The following is a 16,596-nucleotide window of genomic DNA, read 5'->3' on the forward strand; positions in this document are numbered from 1 at the left end:
GGCATTCAGGAAGAGGTCATTCCTACCCTGGTCAAAGCCAGAAAGGAGGTGACCGCACAACATTATCACATGTGGCGAAAATATGTTGCGTGGTGTGAGGCCAGGAAGGCCCTACGAAGAAATTTCAACTCGGTCGATTCCTGCATTTCTTGCAAACAGGAGTGTCTATGGGCCTCAAATTGGGGTCCATTAAGGTTCAAATTTCGGCCCTGTCGATTTTTCTTCCAGAAAGAATTGGCTTCAGTTCCTGAAGTCCAGAAGTTTGTCAAGGGAGTATTGCATATACAACCCCCTTTTGTGCCTCCAGTGGCACTGTGGGATCTCAACGTAGTTCTGGGATTCCTCAAAACACATTGGTTTAAAACCAGTCAAATCTGTGGATTTGAAGCATCTCACATGAAAAGTGAACATGCTCTTGGACCTGGCCTGGACCAGGCGAGTGTCAAATTGGTGGTTTTTTTCTCAAAAAAGCCCATATCTGTTTGTCCATTCGGACAGGGCAGAGCTGCGGACTCGTCCCCAGTTCTCTCCCTAAGGTGGTGTCAGTGTTTCACCTGAACCAGCTTATTGTGGTGTCTTGCGCCTACTAGGGACTTGGAGGACTCCAAGTTGCTAGATGTGGTCAGGGCCCTGAAAATATAGGTTCCAGGACGGCTGGAGTCAGGAAAACTGACTTGCTGTTATCCTGTATGCACCCAACAAACTGGGTGCTCTTGCTTTTAAGCAGACTTTTGCTAGTTGGATGTGTAATACAATTCAGCTTGCACATTCTGTGGCAGGCCTGCCACAGCCAAAATATGTAAATGCCCATTCCACAAGGAAGGTGGGCTCATCTTGGGCGGCTGCCCGAGGGGTCTCGGCTTTACAACTTTGCCGAGCGGCTATTTAGTCAGGGGCAAACAAGTTTGTAAAATCCTACAAATTTGATACCCTGGCTAAGGAGGACCTGGAGTTCTCTCATTCGGTGCTGCAGAGTCATCCGCACTCTCCCGCCCGTTTGGGAGCTTTGGTATAATCCCCATGGTCCTTTCAGGAACCCCAGCATCCACTAGGACGATAGAGAAAATAAGAATTTACTTACCGATAATTCTATTTCTCGGAGTCCGTAGTGGATGCTGGGCGCCCATCCCAAGTGCGGATTATCTGCATTACTTGTACATAGTTACAAACATCGGGTTATTATTGTTGTGAGCCATCTTTTCAGAGGCTCCGCTGTTATCATACTGTTAACTTGGTTCAGATCACAGGTTGTACAGTGTGATTGGTGTGGCTGGTATGAGTCTTACCCGGGATTCATAAATCCTTCCTTATTGTGTACGCTCGTCCGGGCACAGTATCCTAACTGAGGCTTGGAGGAGGGTCATAGGGGGAGGAGCCAGTGCACACCACCTGATCCTAAAGCTTTACTTTTTGTGCCCTGTCTCCTGCGGAGCCGCTATTCCCCATGGTCCTTTCAGGAACCCCAGCATCCACTACGGACTCCGAGAAATAGAATTATCGGTAAGTAAATTCTTATTATAAAAGTGAACATTCTTACCTTTATACACAAGTAAAACCACCACGTGCATCGTCCTCCGTTCCCCGGATAGACTTCCGGTTTCGTCATCTTGCTGAGACAGCACTGTCAAAGAGATGACGTATCCCGGTGTGACAAAACCATCACCATAGTAACATAACAACATGTCGACAGAACAAGAGAATGCATCATTTCCACACTTTCTTTACCTCTAATAAGTGGTCAAAATGATTAATAACGACTGATAATGAAGTCATATTCAACAACATAATGCTGTCGTAAATAATTAGAGAAATTTAAGCAAAAAATTATTATAAAGAAAATCATCATGATGGCCATACTTTTACATGAAACTGACAAGGGACAAGGTTTCATTAAGACCATGTGGGGCCACGGTGTTAAGTCGATGTATCCACCGTGCCTCCTTCTGTAATAAAACCTTGTGTCTGTCTCCTCCTCGTTTAGAGAAGGGAACATGTTCCAACATCTTATAGCGCAGAGCTGCCAAAGTATGGTTATTTAATTTAAAATGTTTTGCTACAGGCTGATCTATGTTCTTGCCTTCCAAGATTTGCTTAATGGCGCTTCTGTGCTGAGACATACGTTCTTTAAAAAGACATGTGGTCTTTCCAATATAGTATAAACCACATGGACATTTTATGCAGTAAATCACAAACTTGGTGGTGCAGGTGAGTACCTGCCGGATTTTGATTTTAACTCCCGTATGTGGATGCAGGATGGAATCTCCTGTCTCCAAGTATATACAGGTAGTGCAGCCAGTACATTTGTAATTCCCTGGCTTTCTTTTCAAAAAAGTACCGTCATTGGTGTCACCCAGTTGGGATATATCATTATGCACCACTAAATCCCTTATGTTACTGCCCCTTTTGTAACAAGGAAGAAGCCTACTAGAACGTAAATTAGAGAGGTCTGGATCTGCCTGTATTACCGGCCAAATTCTTTTGGCCGTCTGGGTGAGCTTCTGACTAGCCGTGGTATAAGTGGAGACGCATATAACCGCATCATCCAATGATTTTTTATTACTAGTTTTATCCACTGGTATCTTTGGCTCTAACATAGCTCTTGCCCTAGCCGTTTGTAGTAAATTATTGCTATAACCCCTCTCTAGGAATCTTTGGGTCATACTATCCATTTGTTTGGATTCTTCTATAGGGTCACTGCAGATTCTGCGTACTCTTAGGTACTGAGAATAAGGGAGCCCATTTTTTAAGGATTTTGGGTGGTGACTTGAAGACAGTAATAAACTGTTAGCATCGGTTGGTTTTTGAAAAATAGATGTAACTAATTTACCATCAAGTTTGCTCACTTTTACATCAAGAAAATGTATGCTCTCAGCTTGTATGTCAAATGTAAACTTGATTGATTCATCAATCAAATTCACTTGCTCCATCATGTCTATGAAAGCTTCTTTAGAACTTGTCCACAGGATGAACACATCATCTATGTAACGTGTGTACATGCCTATGTTGGACTTATAGTTGTTGTTAGACAAAATCAGATCTTTTTCTACTTTAAACATAAATGAATTTGCGTAGGCCGGTGCGGCACAAGATCCCATCGCACAGCCTTTTATTTGTTCAAAAAATTCATTGTTAAATAAAAAATAATTTCTATACAAGGTTAGTTTGAGTAGAGAGATGAAAAACTCTAGTTCTGGGCCAGTATAGTAAGGATTTTCTTCAATTAATATTTTAACTGCTTCTAAACCACGTTCATGCGGGATACTGGTATATAGGCTGACCACGTCTATTGTGCATAGCCAGCATGTATCCAAATTGACCTTCAAATTACGTAATTTTTGTAAAAATGTAGATGTATCTTTAAGGTATGTGTTCTCATTCTGTATTACTGGCTGTAAATAATGATCAATGTATTTTGCCACATTAGAAAACAAAGAATCCCTAGCTGCTATAATAGGGCGCCCCGGAGGGCATATTGGATCCTTATGCAGCTTAGGGATCGTGTAGAATATGGGCACTTTAGGAGCCTGTGTAATTAATGAGACTTGTGTATTCCTGGTGATAATACCATCAGTTACCGCTTTTGTTAGTAAAAGATCTAATTCTTTTGTATATTTACCTGTAGGGTCAGAAGATAACCTTGTGTATACAGTATGATCATTAAGCTGTGTATAAGCTTCTGATTTATAGTCAATCAGATCCTGTACCACTATGCCTCCCCCCTTGTCGGCGGGGCGCACATTGATATCAGGATATGATGATAAATTGCGTAAAGCTATGCGTTCCTCCCTAGATAAATTAGAAACAGTATGTACATCTGGTGTCACATTACATTCATCAATGCATTTTGATAAGGTTTTAGTATACACCTTAATGGCAGGATTTGTAGAATAAGGATCAAATACAGATTTGATTTTAACAGGACATTCTTGTATTGGAGGATTAGTATCCAATTTAGAATTGAAGAACTCTCTTAAACGAAGTTGTCTGTTAAATTTAGACAGATCTACCAAACTTTCAAAGGTTTTATGCTGGTTAGTGGGCACGAAATTCAGTCCTTTGGATAAAACCTTGATTTCTGTATCCGTCAATGTGCGTGAAGATAAATTGTGCACTATTTCTTTGGTTTTGCCCCTTTTCCTCCCTTCCCTTTGGCATTGCTTGCTGCGTCTTGTTCTCGTTCGCTTGGGCTTTCTCGTCGTGCCCTGGTTTTGACGCCTAAAGGGACTTGTTGAGCCACGGGACGTCGCCTGGTAGGTGCTGCATCTGATTCACTGTTTGAAGCTCCACTTGAGGTGTCTCCCTCCAATGGGAATCTCCGCCCTCTTCCATATGATTTTGGGCGATAGGAGTGGGGTTTAAACGATGGATTATTAGCCCAAAGGTATACTTTGTTTTCCACATAGTCCTTGGTAACTGTAGCCAATTTTTTGGTCTTAAATTTGATCAGATCTGCTTTATATTTTTCAACTTGCTGTGATAGTTTCAGCATCCAATCGCAGCTTGTATCTGCTGTTAAAATTGGTAGTGTGGTTATTTCTAACCCTCTAATTTTGTCCCGGACTATATTTAATTCTCTTGTTGCTTCCTCTACAACAAGTAACATCAGATCAAACGATGCCTTATTCAATACAGCCGCCCATTTGCGGCAAAAATCAGCGTTGTATCTGCCTATTGTAGGGGTGTTTCGGATACGGAATCCTCTGGGAAGCATTTTGTCCCGATAATAATCCGAAAGGCAGACTCCATGTAAGTAAAAGTCCGTTTCTTTATTTTTCAATCTTAATAACTGTTGGTATAGTTGTTCCGTAGAATCAGGTGCGGCAGCTGCTAGTAATTTATCTTTTATGAGAATACGTTCAGCATCTACATCTGATAGAGAGAGAAATTCTCCTTGCGGTAAACGTGTATGCCGGAAACCTGAAACATCCTCCTGTAATGTGTCCATGCTGTTATTACGGTATATTACTACCGATGTGCAATCAACTTCAGAAACTGATAATGGTGGTAAAAAAACCACTGTGTGGTGCCTTAGCAAATAGCAACACTATGGCAAGTGTGCATTTTCAATATAGAACAGTGGTGCTCGGCACTCAAACAAATTAATGAATGTCAGCTCACCGGGTGCCCTCCACAGCGTATGCAGCAATGTAGAAGTGTACAGTCAGGCGGCACTCACGGATTTCAGACAAACGAGTAAGGAAACAACCCTGGCTCGTATTCTTAACGTTTCGGTTTATTAACAGTCTTCAGAAGTAACAACATATAAAAGTGAACATTCTTACCTTTATACACAAGTAAAACCACCACGTGCATCGTCCTCCGTTCCCCGGATAGACTTCCGGTTTCGTCATCTTACTGAGACAGCACTGTCAAAGAGATGACGTATCCCGGTGTGACAAAACCATCACCATAGTAACATAACAACATGTCGACAGAACAAGAGAATGCATCATTTCCACACTTTCTTTACCTCTAATAAGTGGTCAAAATGATTAATAACGACTGATAATGAAGTCATATTCAACAACATAATACTGTCGTAAATAATTAGAGAAATTTAAGCAAAAAATTATTATAAAGATGGCCATACTTTTACATGAAACTGACAAGGGACAAGGTTTCATTAAGACCATGTGGGGCCACGGTGTTAAGTCGATGTATCCACCGTGCCTCCTTCTGTAATAAAACCTTGTGTCTGTCTCCTCCTCGTTTAGAGAAGGGAACATGTTCCAACATCTTATAGCGCAGAGCTGCCAAAGTATGGTTATTTAATTTAAAATGTTTTGCTACAGGCTGATCTATGTTCTTGCCTTCCAAGATTTGCTTAATGGCGCTTCTGTGCTGAGACATACGTTCTTTAAAAAGACATGTGGTCTTTCCAATATAGTATAAACCACATGGACATTTTATGCAGTAAATCACAAACTTGGTGGTGCAGGTGAGTACCTGCCGGATTTTGATTTTAACTCCCGTATGTGGATGCAGGATGGAATCTCCTGTCTCCAAGTATATACAGGTAGTGCAGCCAGTACATTTGTAATTCCCTGGCTTTCTTTTCAAAAAAGTACCGTCATTGGTGTCACCCAGTTGGGATATATCATTATGCACCACTAAATGCACCAATGCCAAAGGGAAGGGAGGAAAAGGGGCAAAACCAAAGAAATAGTGCAATAGTGCACAATTTATCTTCACGCACATTGACGGATACAGAAATCAAGGTTTTATCCAAAGGACTGAATTTCGTGCCCACTAACCAGCATAAAACCTTTGAAAGTTTGGTAGATCTGTCTAAATTTAACAGACAACTTCGTTTAAGAGAGTTCTTCAATTCTAAATTGGATACTAATCCTCCAATACAAGAATGTCCTGTTAAAATCAAATCTGTATTTGATCCTTATTCTACAAATCCTGCCATTAAGGTGTATACTAAAACCTTATCAAAATGCATTGATGAATGTAATGTGACACCAGATGTACATACTGTTTCTAATTTATCTAGGGAGGAACGCATAGCTTTACGCAATTTATCATCATATCCTGATATCACTGTGCGCCCCGCCGACAAGGGGGGAGGCATAGTGGTACAGGATCTGATTGACTATAAATCAGAAGCTTATACACAGCTTAATGATCATACTGTATACACAAGGTTATCTTCTGACCCTACAGGTAAATATACAAAAGAATTAGATCTTTTACTAACAAAAGCGGTAACTGATGGTATTATCACCAGGAATACACAAGTCTCATTAATTACACAGGCTCCTAAAGTGCCCATATTCTACACGATCCCTAAGCTGCATAAGGATCCAATATGCCCTCCGGGGCGCCCTATTATAGCAGCTAGGGATTCTTTGTTTTCTAATGTGGCAAAATACATTGATCATTATTTACAGCCAGTAATACAGAATGAGAACACATACCTTAAAGATACATCTACATTTTTACAAAAATTACGTAATTTGAAGGTCAATTTGGATACATGCTGGCTATGCACAATAGACGTGGTCAGCCTATATACCAGTATCCCGCATGAACGTGGTTTAGAAGCAGTTAAAATATTAATTGAAGAAAATCCTTACTATACTGGCCCAGAACTAGAGTTTTTCATCTCTCTACTCAAACTAACCTTGTATAGAAATTATTTTTTATTTAACAATGAATTTTTTGAACAAATAAAAGGCTGTGCGATGGGATCTTGTGCCGCACCGGCCTACGCAAATTCATTTATGTTTAAAGTAGAAAAAGATCTGATTTTGTCTAACAACAACTATAAGTCCAACATAGGCATGTACACACGTTACATAGATGATGTGTTCATCCTGTGGACAAGTTCTAAAGAAGCTTTCATAGACATGATGGAGCAAGTGAATTTGATTGATGAATCAATCAAGTTTACATTTGACATACAAGCTGAGAGCATACATTTTCTTGATGTAAAAGTGAGCAAACTTGATGGTAAATTAGTTACATCTATTTTTCAAAAACCAACCGATGCTAACAGTTTATTACTGTCTTCAAGTCACCACCCAAAATCCTTAAAAAATGGGCTCCCTTATTCTCAGTACCTAAGAGTACGCAGAATCTGCAGTGACCCTATAGAAGAATCCAAACAAATGGATAGTATGACCCAAAGATTCCTAGAGAGGGGTTATAGCAATAATTTACTACAAACGGCTAGGGCAAGAGCTATGTTAGAGCCAAAGATACCAGTGGATAAAACTAGTAATAAAAAATCATTGGATGATGCGGTTATATGCGTCTCCACTTATACCACGGCTAGTCAGAAGCTCACCCAGACGGCCAAAAGAATTTGGCCGGTAATACAGGCAGATCCAGACCTCTCTAATTTACGTTCTAGTAGGCTTCTTCCTTGTTACAAAAGGGGCAGTAACATAAGGGATTTAGTGGTGCATAATGATATATCCCAACTGGGTGACACCAATGACGGTACTTTTTTGAAAAGAAAGCCAGGGAATTACAAATGTACTGGCTGCACTACCTGTATATACTTGGAGACAGGAGATTCCATCCTGCATCCACATACGGGAGTTAAAATCAAAATCCGGCAGGTACTCACCTGCACCACCAAGTTTGTGATTTACTGCATAAAATGTCCATGTGGTTTATACTATATTGGAAAGACCACATGTCTTTTTAAAGAACGTATGTCTCAGCACAGAAGCGCCATTAAGCAAATCTTGGAAGGCAAGAACATAGATCAGCCTGTAGCAAAACATTTTAAATTAAATAACCATACTTTGGCAGCTCTGCGCTATAAGATGTTGGAACATGTTCCCTTCTCTAAACGAGGAGGAGACAGACACAAGGTTTTATTACAGAAGGAGGCACGGTGGATACATCGACTTAACACCGTGGCCCCACATGGTCTTAATGAAACCTTGTCCCTTGTCAGTTTCATGTAAAAGTATGGCCATCATGATGATTTTCTTTATAATAATTTTTTGCTTAAATTTCTCTAATTATTTACGACAGTATTATGTTGTTGAATATGACTTCATTATCAGTCGTTATTAATCATTTTGACCACTTATTAGAGGTAAAGAAAGTGTGGAAATGATGCATTCTCTTGTTCTGTCGACATGTTATGTTACTATGGTGATGGTTTTGTCACACCGGGATACGTCATCTCTTTGACAGTGCTGTCTCAGTAAGATGACGAAACCGGAAGTCTATCCGGGGAACGGAGGACGATGCACGTGGTGGTTTTACTTGTGTATAAAGGTAAGAATGTTCACTTTTATATGTTGTTACTTCTGAAGACGGTTAATAAACCGAAACGTTAAGAATACGAGCCAGGGTTGTTTCCTTACTCGTTTGTCTGAAATCCGTGAGTGCCGCCTGACTGTACACTTCTCTATATATATATATATATATATATATATATATATATATATATATATATTATACACATATATACATACACTGCTCAAAAAAATAAAGGGAACACTAAAATAACACATCCTAGATCTGAATGAATGAAATATTCTTATTAAATACTTTGTTCTTTACATAGTTGAATGTGCTGACAACAAAATCACACAAAAATTATCAATGGAAATTAAATTTATTAACCCATGGAGGTCTGAATTTGTAGTCACACTCAATTAAAGTGGAAAAACACACTACAGGCTGATCCAACTTTGATGTAATGTCCTTAAAACAAGTCAAAATGAGGCTCAGAAGTGTGTGGGGCTTCCACGTGCCTGTATGACCTCCCTACAACCCACACAAGTGGCTCAGGTAGTGCAGCTCATCCAGGGTGGCACATCAATGCGAGCTGTGGCAAGAAGGTTTGCTGTATCTGTCAGCGTAGTGTCCAGAGCATGGAGGCGCTACCAGGAGCCAGGCCAGTACATCAGGAGACGTGGAGGAGGCCGTAGGAGGGCAACAACCCAGCAGCAGGACCGATACCTCCGCCTTTATGCCAGGAGGAACAGGAAGGAGCGCTGCCAGAGCCCTGCAAAATGACCTCCAGCAAGCCACAAATGTGCATGTGTCTACTCAAATGATCAGAAACAGACTCCATGAGGGTGGTATCAGGGTCCGACGTCCACAGGTGGGGGTTGTGCTTACAGCCCAACACCGTGCAGGACGTTTGGCATTTGCCAGAGAACACCAAGATTGGCAAATTCGCCACTGGCGCCCTGTGCTCTTCGCAGATGAAAACAGGTTCTCACTGAGCACATGTGACAGACGTGACAGTCTGGAGACGCCAAGGAGAACGTTCTGCTGCCTGCAACATCCTCCAGCATGACCGGTTTTGGCAGTGGGCCAGTAATGGTGTGGGGTGGCATTTCTTTGGGGGGCCGCACATCCCTCCATGTGCTCGCCAGAGGTAGCCTGACTGCCATTAGGTACCGAGATGAGATCCTCAGACCCCTTGTGAGACCATATGCTGGTGCTGTTGGCCCTGGGTTCCTCCTAATGCAAGACAATGCTAGACCTCATGTGGCTGGAGTGTGTCAGCTGTTCCTGCAAGACGAAGGCATTGATGCTATGGCCGCCCATTCACCAGACCTGAATCCAATTGAGCACATCTGGGACATCATGTCTCGCTCCATTCACCAACGCCACGTTGCACACAGACTATCCAGGAGTTGGCGGATGCTTTAGTCCAGGTCTGGGGGGAGATCCCTCAGGAGACCATCCGCCACCTCATCAGGAGCATGCCAGGCGTTGTAGGGAGGTCATACAGGCACGTGAAGGCCACACACTACTGAGCCTCATTTTGACTTGTTTTAAGGACATTACATCAAAGTTGGATCAGCCTGTAGTGTGTTTTTCCACTTTCATTTTGAGTGTGACTCCAAATCCAGACCTCCATGGGTTAACAAATTTGATTTCCATTGATCATTTTTGTGTGATTTTGTGGTCAGCACATTCAACTATGTAAAGAACAAAGTATTTAATAAGAATATTTCATTCATTCAGATCTAGGATGTGTTATTTTAGTGCTCCCTTTATGCTTTTGAGCAATGTATATGTGTATGTATATGTGTATATATATATATATATATATATATATATATATATATATATATATATATATATATATATATATATATATATATATATACCAACAAATATAGAAAACCACAGCACTCGCCACCCCAGAAGCGGGGTGCAGTGTCTGCACTCACCACTCATAGGGTGGGGTGCATGCAGCCCATGGCCACCTACCCAAATACATACAAAATAGAGAATTCAGCACTCACCATAGCAAGCTCACTTGTCCTCACAACATAAATAAATAAATAAATGATGGGGGTTTAGTTGGTGGATTGGCCAATGCACGGAAGCCTGCATACCGATTTTCAAGGTACCCCACCTTCATGCAGGTCCTACACTATCACAAAGCCTAAAGAATTAAAACCTGGCAACTGTATCACATATAATATAACTACAAATATGCCCACTAGGTTTAATGTATGCCTGCCACATATCTAGTGGCTTTTAAAGGCATACTAGTCACCTGACACAGCCGATAAATTACTAAGGAGCAGCTGACACAGGTTTAGAACAATTAAGATTACACAGGGGTGCATGAAAAGGCCTGTGACCATGGTTAATAAGAGTTAACCAAAGATTAACCCCAAAATATACCAACAAATATAGAAAACCACAGCACTCGCCACCCCAGAAGCGGGGTGCAGTGTCTGCACTCACCACTCATAGGGTGGGGTGCATGCAGCCCATGGCCACCTACCCAAATACATACAAAATAGAGAATTCAGCACTCACCATAGCAAGCTCACTTGTCCTCACAACATAAATAAATAAATAAATGATGGGGGTTTAGTTGGTGGATTGGCCAATGCACGGAAGCCTGCATACCGATTTTCAAGGTAGTGTAGGACCTGCATGAAGGTGGGGTACCTTGAAAATCGGTATGCAGGCTTCCGTGCATTGGCCAATCCACCAACTAAACCCCCATCATTTATTTATTTATTTATGTTGTGAGGACAAGTGAGCTTGCTATGGTGAGTGCTGAATTCTCTATTTTGTATGTATTTGGGTAGGTGGCCATGGGCTGCATGCACCCCACCCTATGAGTGGTGAGTGCAGACACTGCACTCCGCTTCTGGGGTGGCGAGTGCTGTGGTTTTCTATATTTGTTGGTATATTTTGGGGTTAATCTTTGGTTAACTCTTATTAACCATGGTCACAGGCCTTTTCATGCACCCCTGTGTAATCTTAATTGTTCTAAACCTGTGTCAGCTGCTCGTTAGTAATTTATCGGCTGTGTCAGGTGACTAGTATGCCTTTAAAAGCCACTAGATATGTGGCAGGCATACATTAAACCTAGTGGGCATATTTGTAGTTATATTATATGTGATACAGTTGCCAGGTTTTAATTCTTTAGGCTTTGTGATAGTGTTAGGACCTGCATGAAGGTGGGGTACCTTGAAAATCGGTATGCAGGCTTCCGTGCATTGGCCAATCCACCAACTAAACCCCCATCATTTATTTATTTATTTATGTTGTGAGGACAAGTGAGCTTGCTATGGTGAGTGCTGAATTCTCTATTTTGTGTATATATATATATATATAGAGATTGTTTTGAAGGCGGCACTCAAAGACTTACACAAGTAGTGAAAAAACATCCACACGTGGATGTTTTTTCACTACTTGTGTAAGTCTTTGAGTGCCGCCTTCAAAACAATCTCTACATGTATGTGGGCATGTCCCACAGGGAAGGCACCTGAGCAAGCTGTTCATAGCAGGAGTGCCGGAGCCAAGCAGTTGTGTGTGTGTGTGTGTGTGTGTGTGTGTGTGTGTGTGTGTGTGTATGTATGTGTGTGTGTATGTATATATATATGTATGTATATATATATATATATATATATATATATATATATATATATATATATATATATATATATATATAATAAAAATTTAACTAAAATCATTTGGGATAGGGTTAAATTCATGTTTTTCATCTAATTAACTCATTTAAAAAAAAAAGACAATTTCGGAGCGGTTTTTGGCTAAATAAATCGTCAGTTAAGTGGTTAATTGTTAATAATACCAGCAAGAAAAGGCCCACGATTGGTGGAGTCACAAGTTGTTCTAAGCAGGAAACGGTAGTTTTTTTGAGAAAAGACCGCATTATTATATTGTCTGAGACTGGCACATCAAGATTGTCATAGAATTCCTTTAATGTGTACTTAATAAACATTGGGTGCTTGCAACATTAATTTTGAGTTGGGTATTACTGTATCGCCCACTACTGGCTTGAAAGTGGTAGTGTGATACCATTGTGTAACCATAGTAGGGGGAGGGTCTGTGAAAAATTCCTCATAATATCAATCTGCACTTTGTCTTTGGGTTTAATCCACAATCCAACTGACCCCTTAATAATTGTATGCCCTATGTTGGCATCTGTGTAATGGAAGATTGCAATCCTATATATATTTAATTCTTCTTTAAACATGCATTTATCCAATATGATCTGTTTCTGTCTTCTCTGTAGTGGAGGTTCGGTCTATAACTTGTACACTGAAGATGAGGATGAAATTGAGGCTTCTCCATCTGGCCAACAGATAATAGAAAATTCAATCACTATGAACAAAATGAAGATTTTGAAATCAAATATGGAGAGCATGAACCTAAATAAAAAGGTCTTTAAAGTGACACAATAAATTATTTATTTTAACAAGTTTAGTTCTGCCTGAAACTTCTCCAAGCCTGGTGTCTAACGGCTATGAGTGATTACACAGAATTTCTATACCTAGAACTTCTTGTTCATTCTAGGCAGGCTTTAGGATTTCCTTTTTCTCTTGCGTCCTAGAGGATGCTGGGGACTCCATAAGGACCATGGCGTATAGAGCGGGCTCCGCAGGAGACATGGGCACTATAAAGAAACTTTAGAATGGGTGTGCACTGGCTCCTCCCTCTATGCTCCTTCTCCAGACCTTAGTTCTTGTGCCCAGAGGAGACTGGGTGCATTACAGGGAGCTCTCCTGAGTTCTCTGAAAAAATAATTTTGTTAGGTTTTTTATTTTCAGGGAGCACTGCTGGCAACAGGCTCCCTGCATCGTGGGACTGAGGAGAGAGAAGCAGACCTACTTAAGTGATAGGCTCTGCTTCTTAGGCTACTGGACACCATTAGCTCCAGAGGGAGTCGGAATGCAGGTCTCCCCTCGCCGTTCGTCCCAGAGCCGCGCCGCCGTTGTCCTCACAGAGCCGGAAGAAAGAAGCCGGCTGAGTATAAGAAGAAAGAAGACTTCTAAGGTGGCAGAAGACTTCAGATCTTCTCTGAGGTAACGCTGCGTGCCATTGCTCCCACACACAACACATACGGCAGGCACGGATGGGTGCAGGGGGGGTGCACTGGGCAGCAATTTTATACCTCTAGGACTGGCTGGTACATATATAGGCTGCGGAGGCAGTATATATTAAAATCCCCCGCCAGTATTACAAAATTGAGCGGGACCTCGTACTGTCCGTCTCCTCTGGGCACAGTTCTCTAACTGAGGTCTGGAGGAGGGGCATAGAGGGAGGAGCCAGTGCACACCCATTCTAAAGTTTCTTTATAGTGCCCATGTCTCCTGCGCAGCCCGTCTATACCCCATGGTCCTTACGAAGTCCCCAGCATCCTCTACGGACTAGGAGAAAAAGATTTACCGGTAGGTTTAAAAACTTATTTTTTCACTACTCAAACTGCCCTGCGCATGTAAGCTGTGTTTATGAAGAATTGTCTGATTATGGTCATTATATATTGCTACACTCTATAAATACTTGTCAGGAGACATTTAAAATACTTTTAATTTCATTTTTTTTTTTTTTTATTATTATTGAAAAAGGATAGCACATATCATAACAGTAATTTATAATTACCAAAATTAGAATCCCTTCTAATAACCACACACGGTATGTGATCGCCATTATATGCATGACCTCCAGAAATGGGAGCATAATAAAGTTATTACTATACACTCTCATACTTTTTCTAGCTTTTCGTTTAATTGCATTCTTGCAACCTTTTCTTAGTGCTGTTTTAGATCACAACTACTCCAGTGTTTCATTACTCGTGTAACATCAAACATTTCATAAAAAATAGTATTTTACGTTGTATCATAAGATCTCCGTCATGGTCTAGTAAGCGCTCAATTACCGTATAGACACTAGCTAATGTCTGTACTGCATCTAATACACTGTACGTGTTCTTTGTATACTACAATACATTGGAAATTGGGGAAGAAAAAGAAGGGGTTACACTGTGCACATGAATCGTCTAAAATATTATTTATCTTTTTGGTTCATACAGAGTTTTGAGATTCTTCTAGATACTACAATACGTATAAGTTCTCATCCTCTATTCGTGCAGTTTGTATAAAGCAAAGCTACAACCTGTATCTTCAGTTACATAATCTTAAGCTGGGTACACACTAGACGATGTGCACCAAGTCCAACATCGGCAGCAACAGGACCCGGCAGGGTAGCCAGCATCGGCAAGTGCATACACATTTGCCTAATATATGCAGCGACGGTGGGTGCCATGCTGTATTCGCCATCGCTAACGACTTCCCCCATCGGCCCTGCATGTAGGGCCGACAGACTAAGTCACTGACGAACCGCGGGAGCGCGCATCGTCACCGACATAGTGGGTATACAGTAGATGATGTGCCCTATATGTCTGTCCGATCCGTTGGATCGAACAACATATCGTTGAGTGTTTACCCAGCTTTACACACAGTACACGTAATACAGAACAGTTCAACATAGATGATGGAGTATTTCTGTGTGACCTACTGCTTATTCATCGGATGTGAAGTGTTTCTCAAGCACACTTGATCTAGCTGTTGGGGGGTGGGAGTGACGGGGTAGCAACAAGATGCAACATTCTATTACATATACTATATGTAGAGGGTATCAAGTTCCATAAATTACCATTCTCTCATCAATATGCACAAACATGGTCCTGCTGAAATAATTTACATTCTAAGCTCTGCACTAAACACTTTTCTCTAACGTCCTAGTGGATGCTGGGGACTCCGTAAGGACCATGGGGAATAGACGGGCTCCGCAGGAGACATGTGCACTTTAAGAAAGAATTTAGATTCTGGTGTGCTCTGGCTCCTCCCTCTATGTCCCTCCTCCAGACCTCAGTTTGAATCTGTGCCCGGACGAGCTGGGTGCTGTTCAGTGAGCTCTCCTGAGCTTGCTGTAAGAAAGTATTTTGTTAGGTTTTTTTATTTTCAGGGAGCTCTGCTGGCAACAGACTCCCTGCATAGTGGGACTGAGGGGAGAGAAGCAGCCCTACTCTCTGCAGATAGGTCCTGCTTCTTAGGCTACTGGACACCATTAGCTCCAGAGGGATCGTACACAGGATCTCACCCTCGTCGTCCGATCCCAGAGCCGCGCCGCCGTCCCCCTCGCAGAGCCGGAAGACAGAAGCCGGGTGAGCATAAGAAGCAAGAAGACTTCGAAATCGGCGGCAGAAGACTCCAGTCTTCACTGAGGTAGCGCACAGCACTGCAGCTGTGCGCCATTGCTCCCACATACACCCACATACTCCGGTCACTGTAAGGGTGCAGGGCGCAGGGGGGGGCGCCCTGGGCAGCAATTAGGACCTCTTGGCAAAAGTTTGACATATATACAGTTGGGCACTGTATATATGTATGAACCCCCGCCATAATATTGTACATAAAAGCGGGACAGAAGCCCGCCGCTGAGGGGGCGGGGCTTTTTTCCTCAGCACTCACCAGCACCATTTTTTCTCCACAGCTCCGCTGAGAGGAAGCTCCCCAGGCTCTCCCCTGCAGATACACGGTAGAAGAGGGTAAAAAGAGAGGGGGGGCCCATAATTAGGCGCAAAAACTCATTATAACAGCGGCTACTGGGTTAACATTAAGTTACTGTGTTATTCCTGGGTTATATAGCGCTGGGGTGTGTGCTGGCATACTCTCTCTCTGTCTCTCCAAAGGGCCTTGTGGGGGAACTGTCTTCAAAAAGAGCATCCCCTGTGTGTGTGGTGTCGGTACGTGTGTGTCGACATGTTTGACGAGGAAGGCTATGTGGAAACAGAGCGGGAGAAAATGGATGTGGTTTTTCCGCCGACACCTGATT

At 41.9% G+C, this 16,596-nt stretch overlaps 1 protein-coding gene across 3 annotated transcripts in view; it reads left to right on the forward strand.

Moving 5' to 3' along the window:
- ZFAND4 (zinc finger AN1-type containing 4) overlaps positions 1-16,596 on the forward strand; it is a 123,377-nt gene that overhangs the window by 77,528 nt on the left and 29,253 nt on the right. For all 3 annotated transcript variants that reach the window (XM_063961496.1, XM_063961497.1, XM_063961498.1), the window contains exon 6: positions 12,998-13,145. In XM_063961496.1, coding sequence (XP_063817566.1) covers positions 12,998-13,145 — 148 coding nt within the window. The remainder of the gene's footprint in view (positions 1-12,997; positions 13,146-16,596) is intronic.

Source organism: Pseudophryne corroboree, chromosome 3 (assembly GCF_028390025.1).
Source record: "Pseudophryne corroboree isolate aPseCor3 chromosome 3, aPseCor3.hap2, whole genome shotgun sequence".
Lineage (NCBI taxonomy): Eukaryota > Metazoa > Chordata > Amphibia > Anura > Myobatrachidae > Pseudophryne > Pseudophryne corroboree.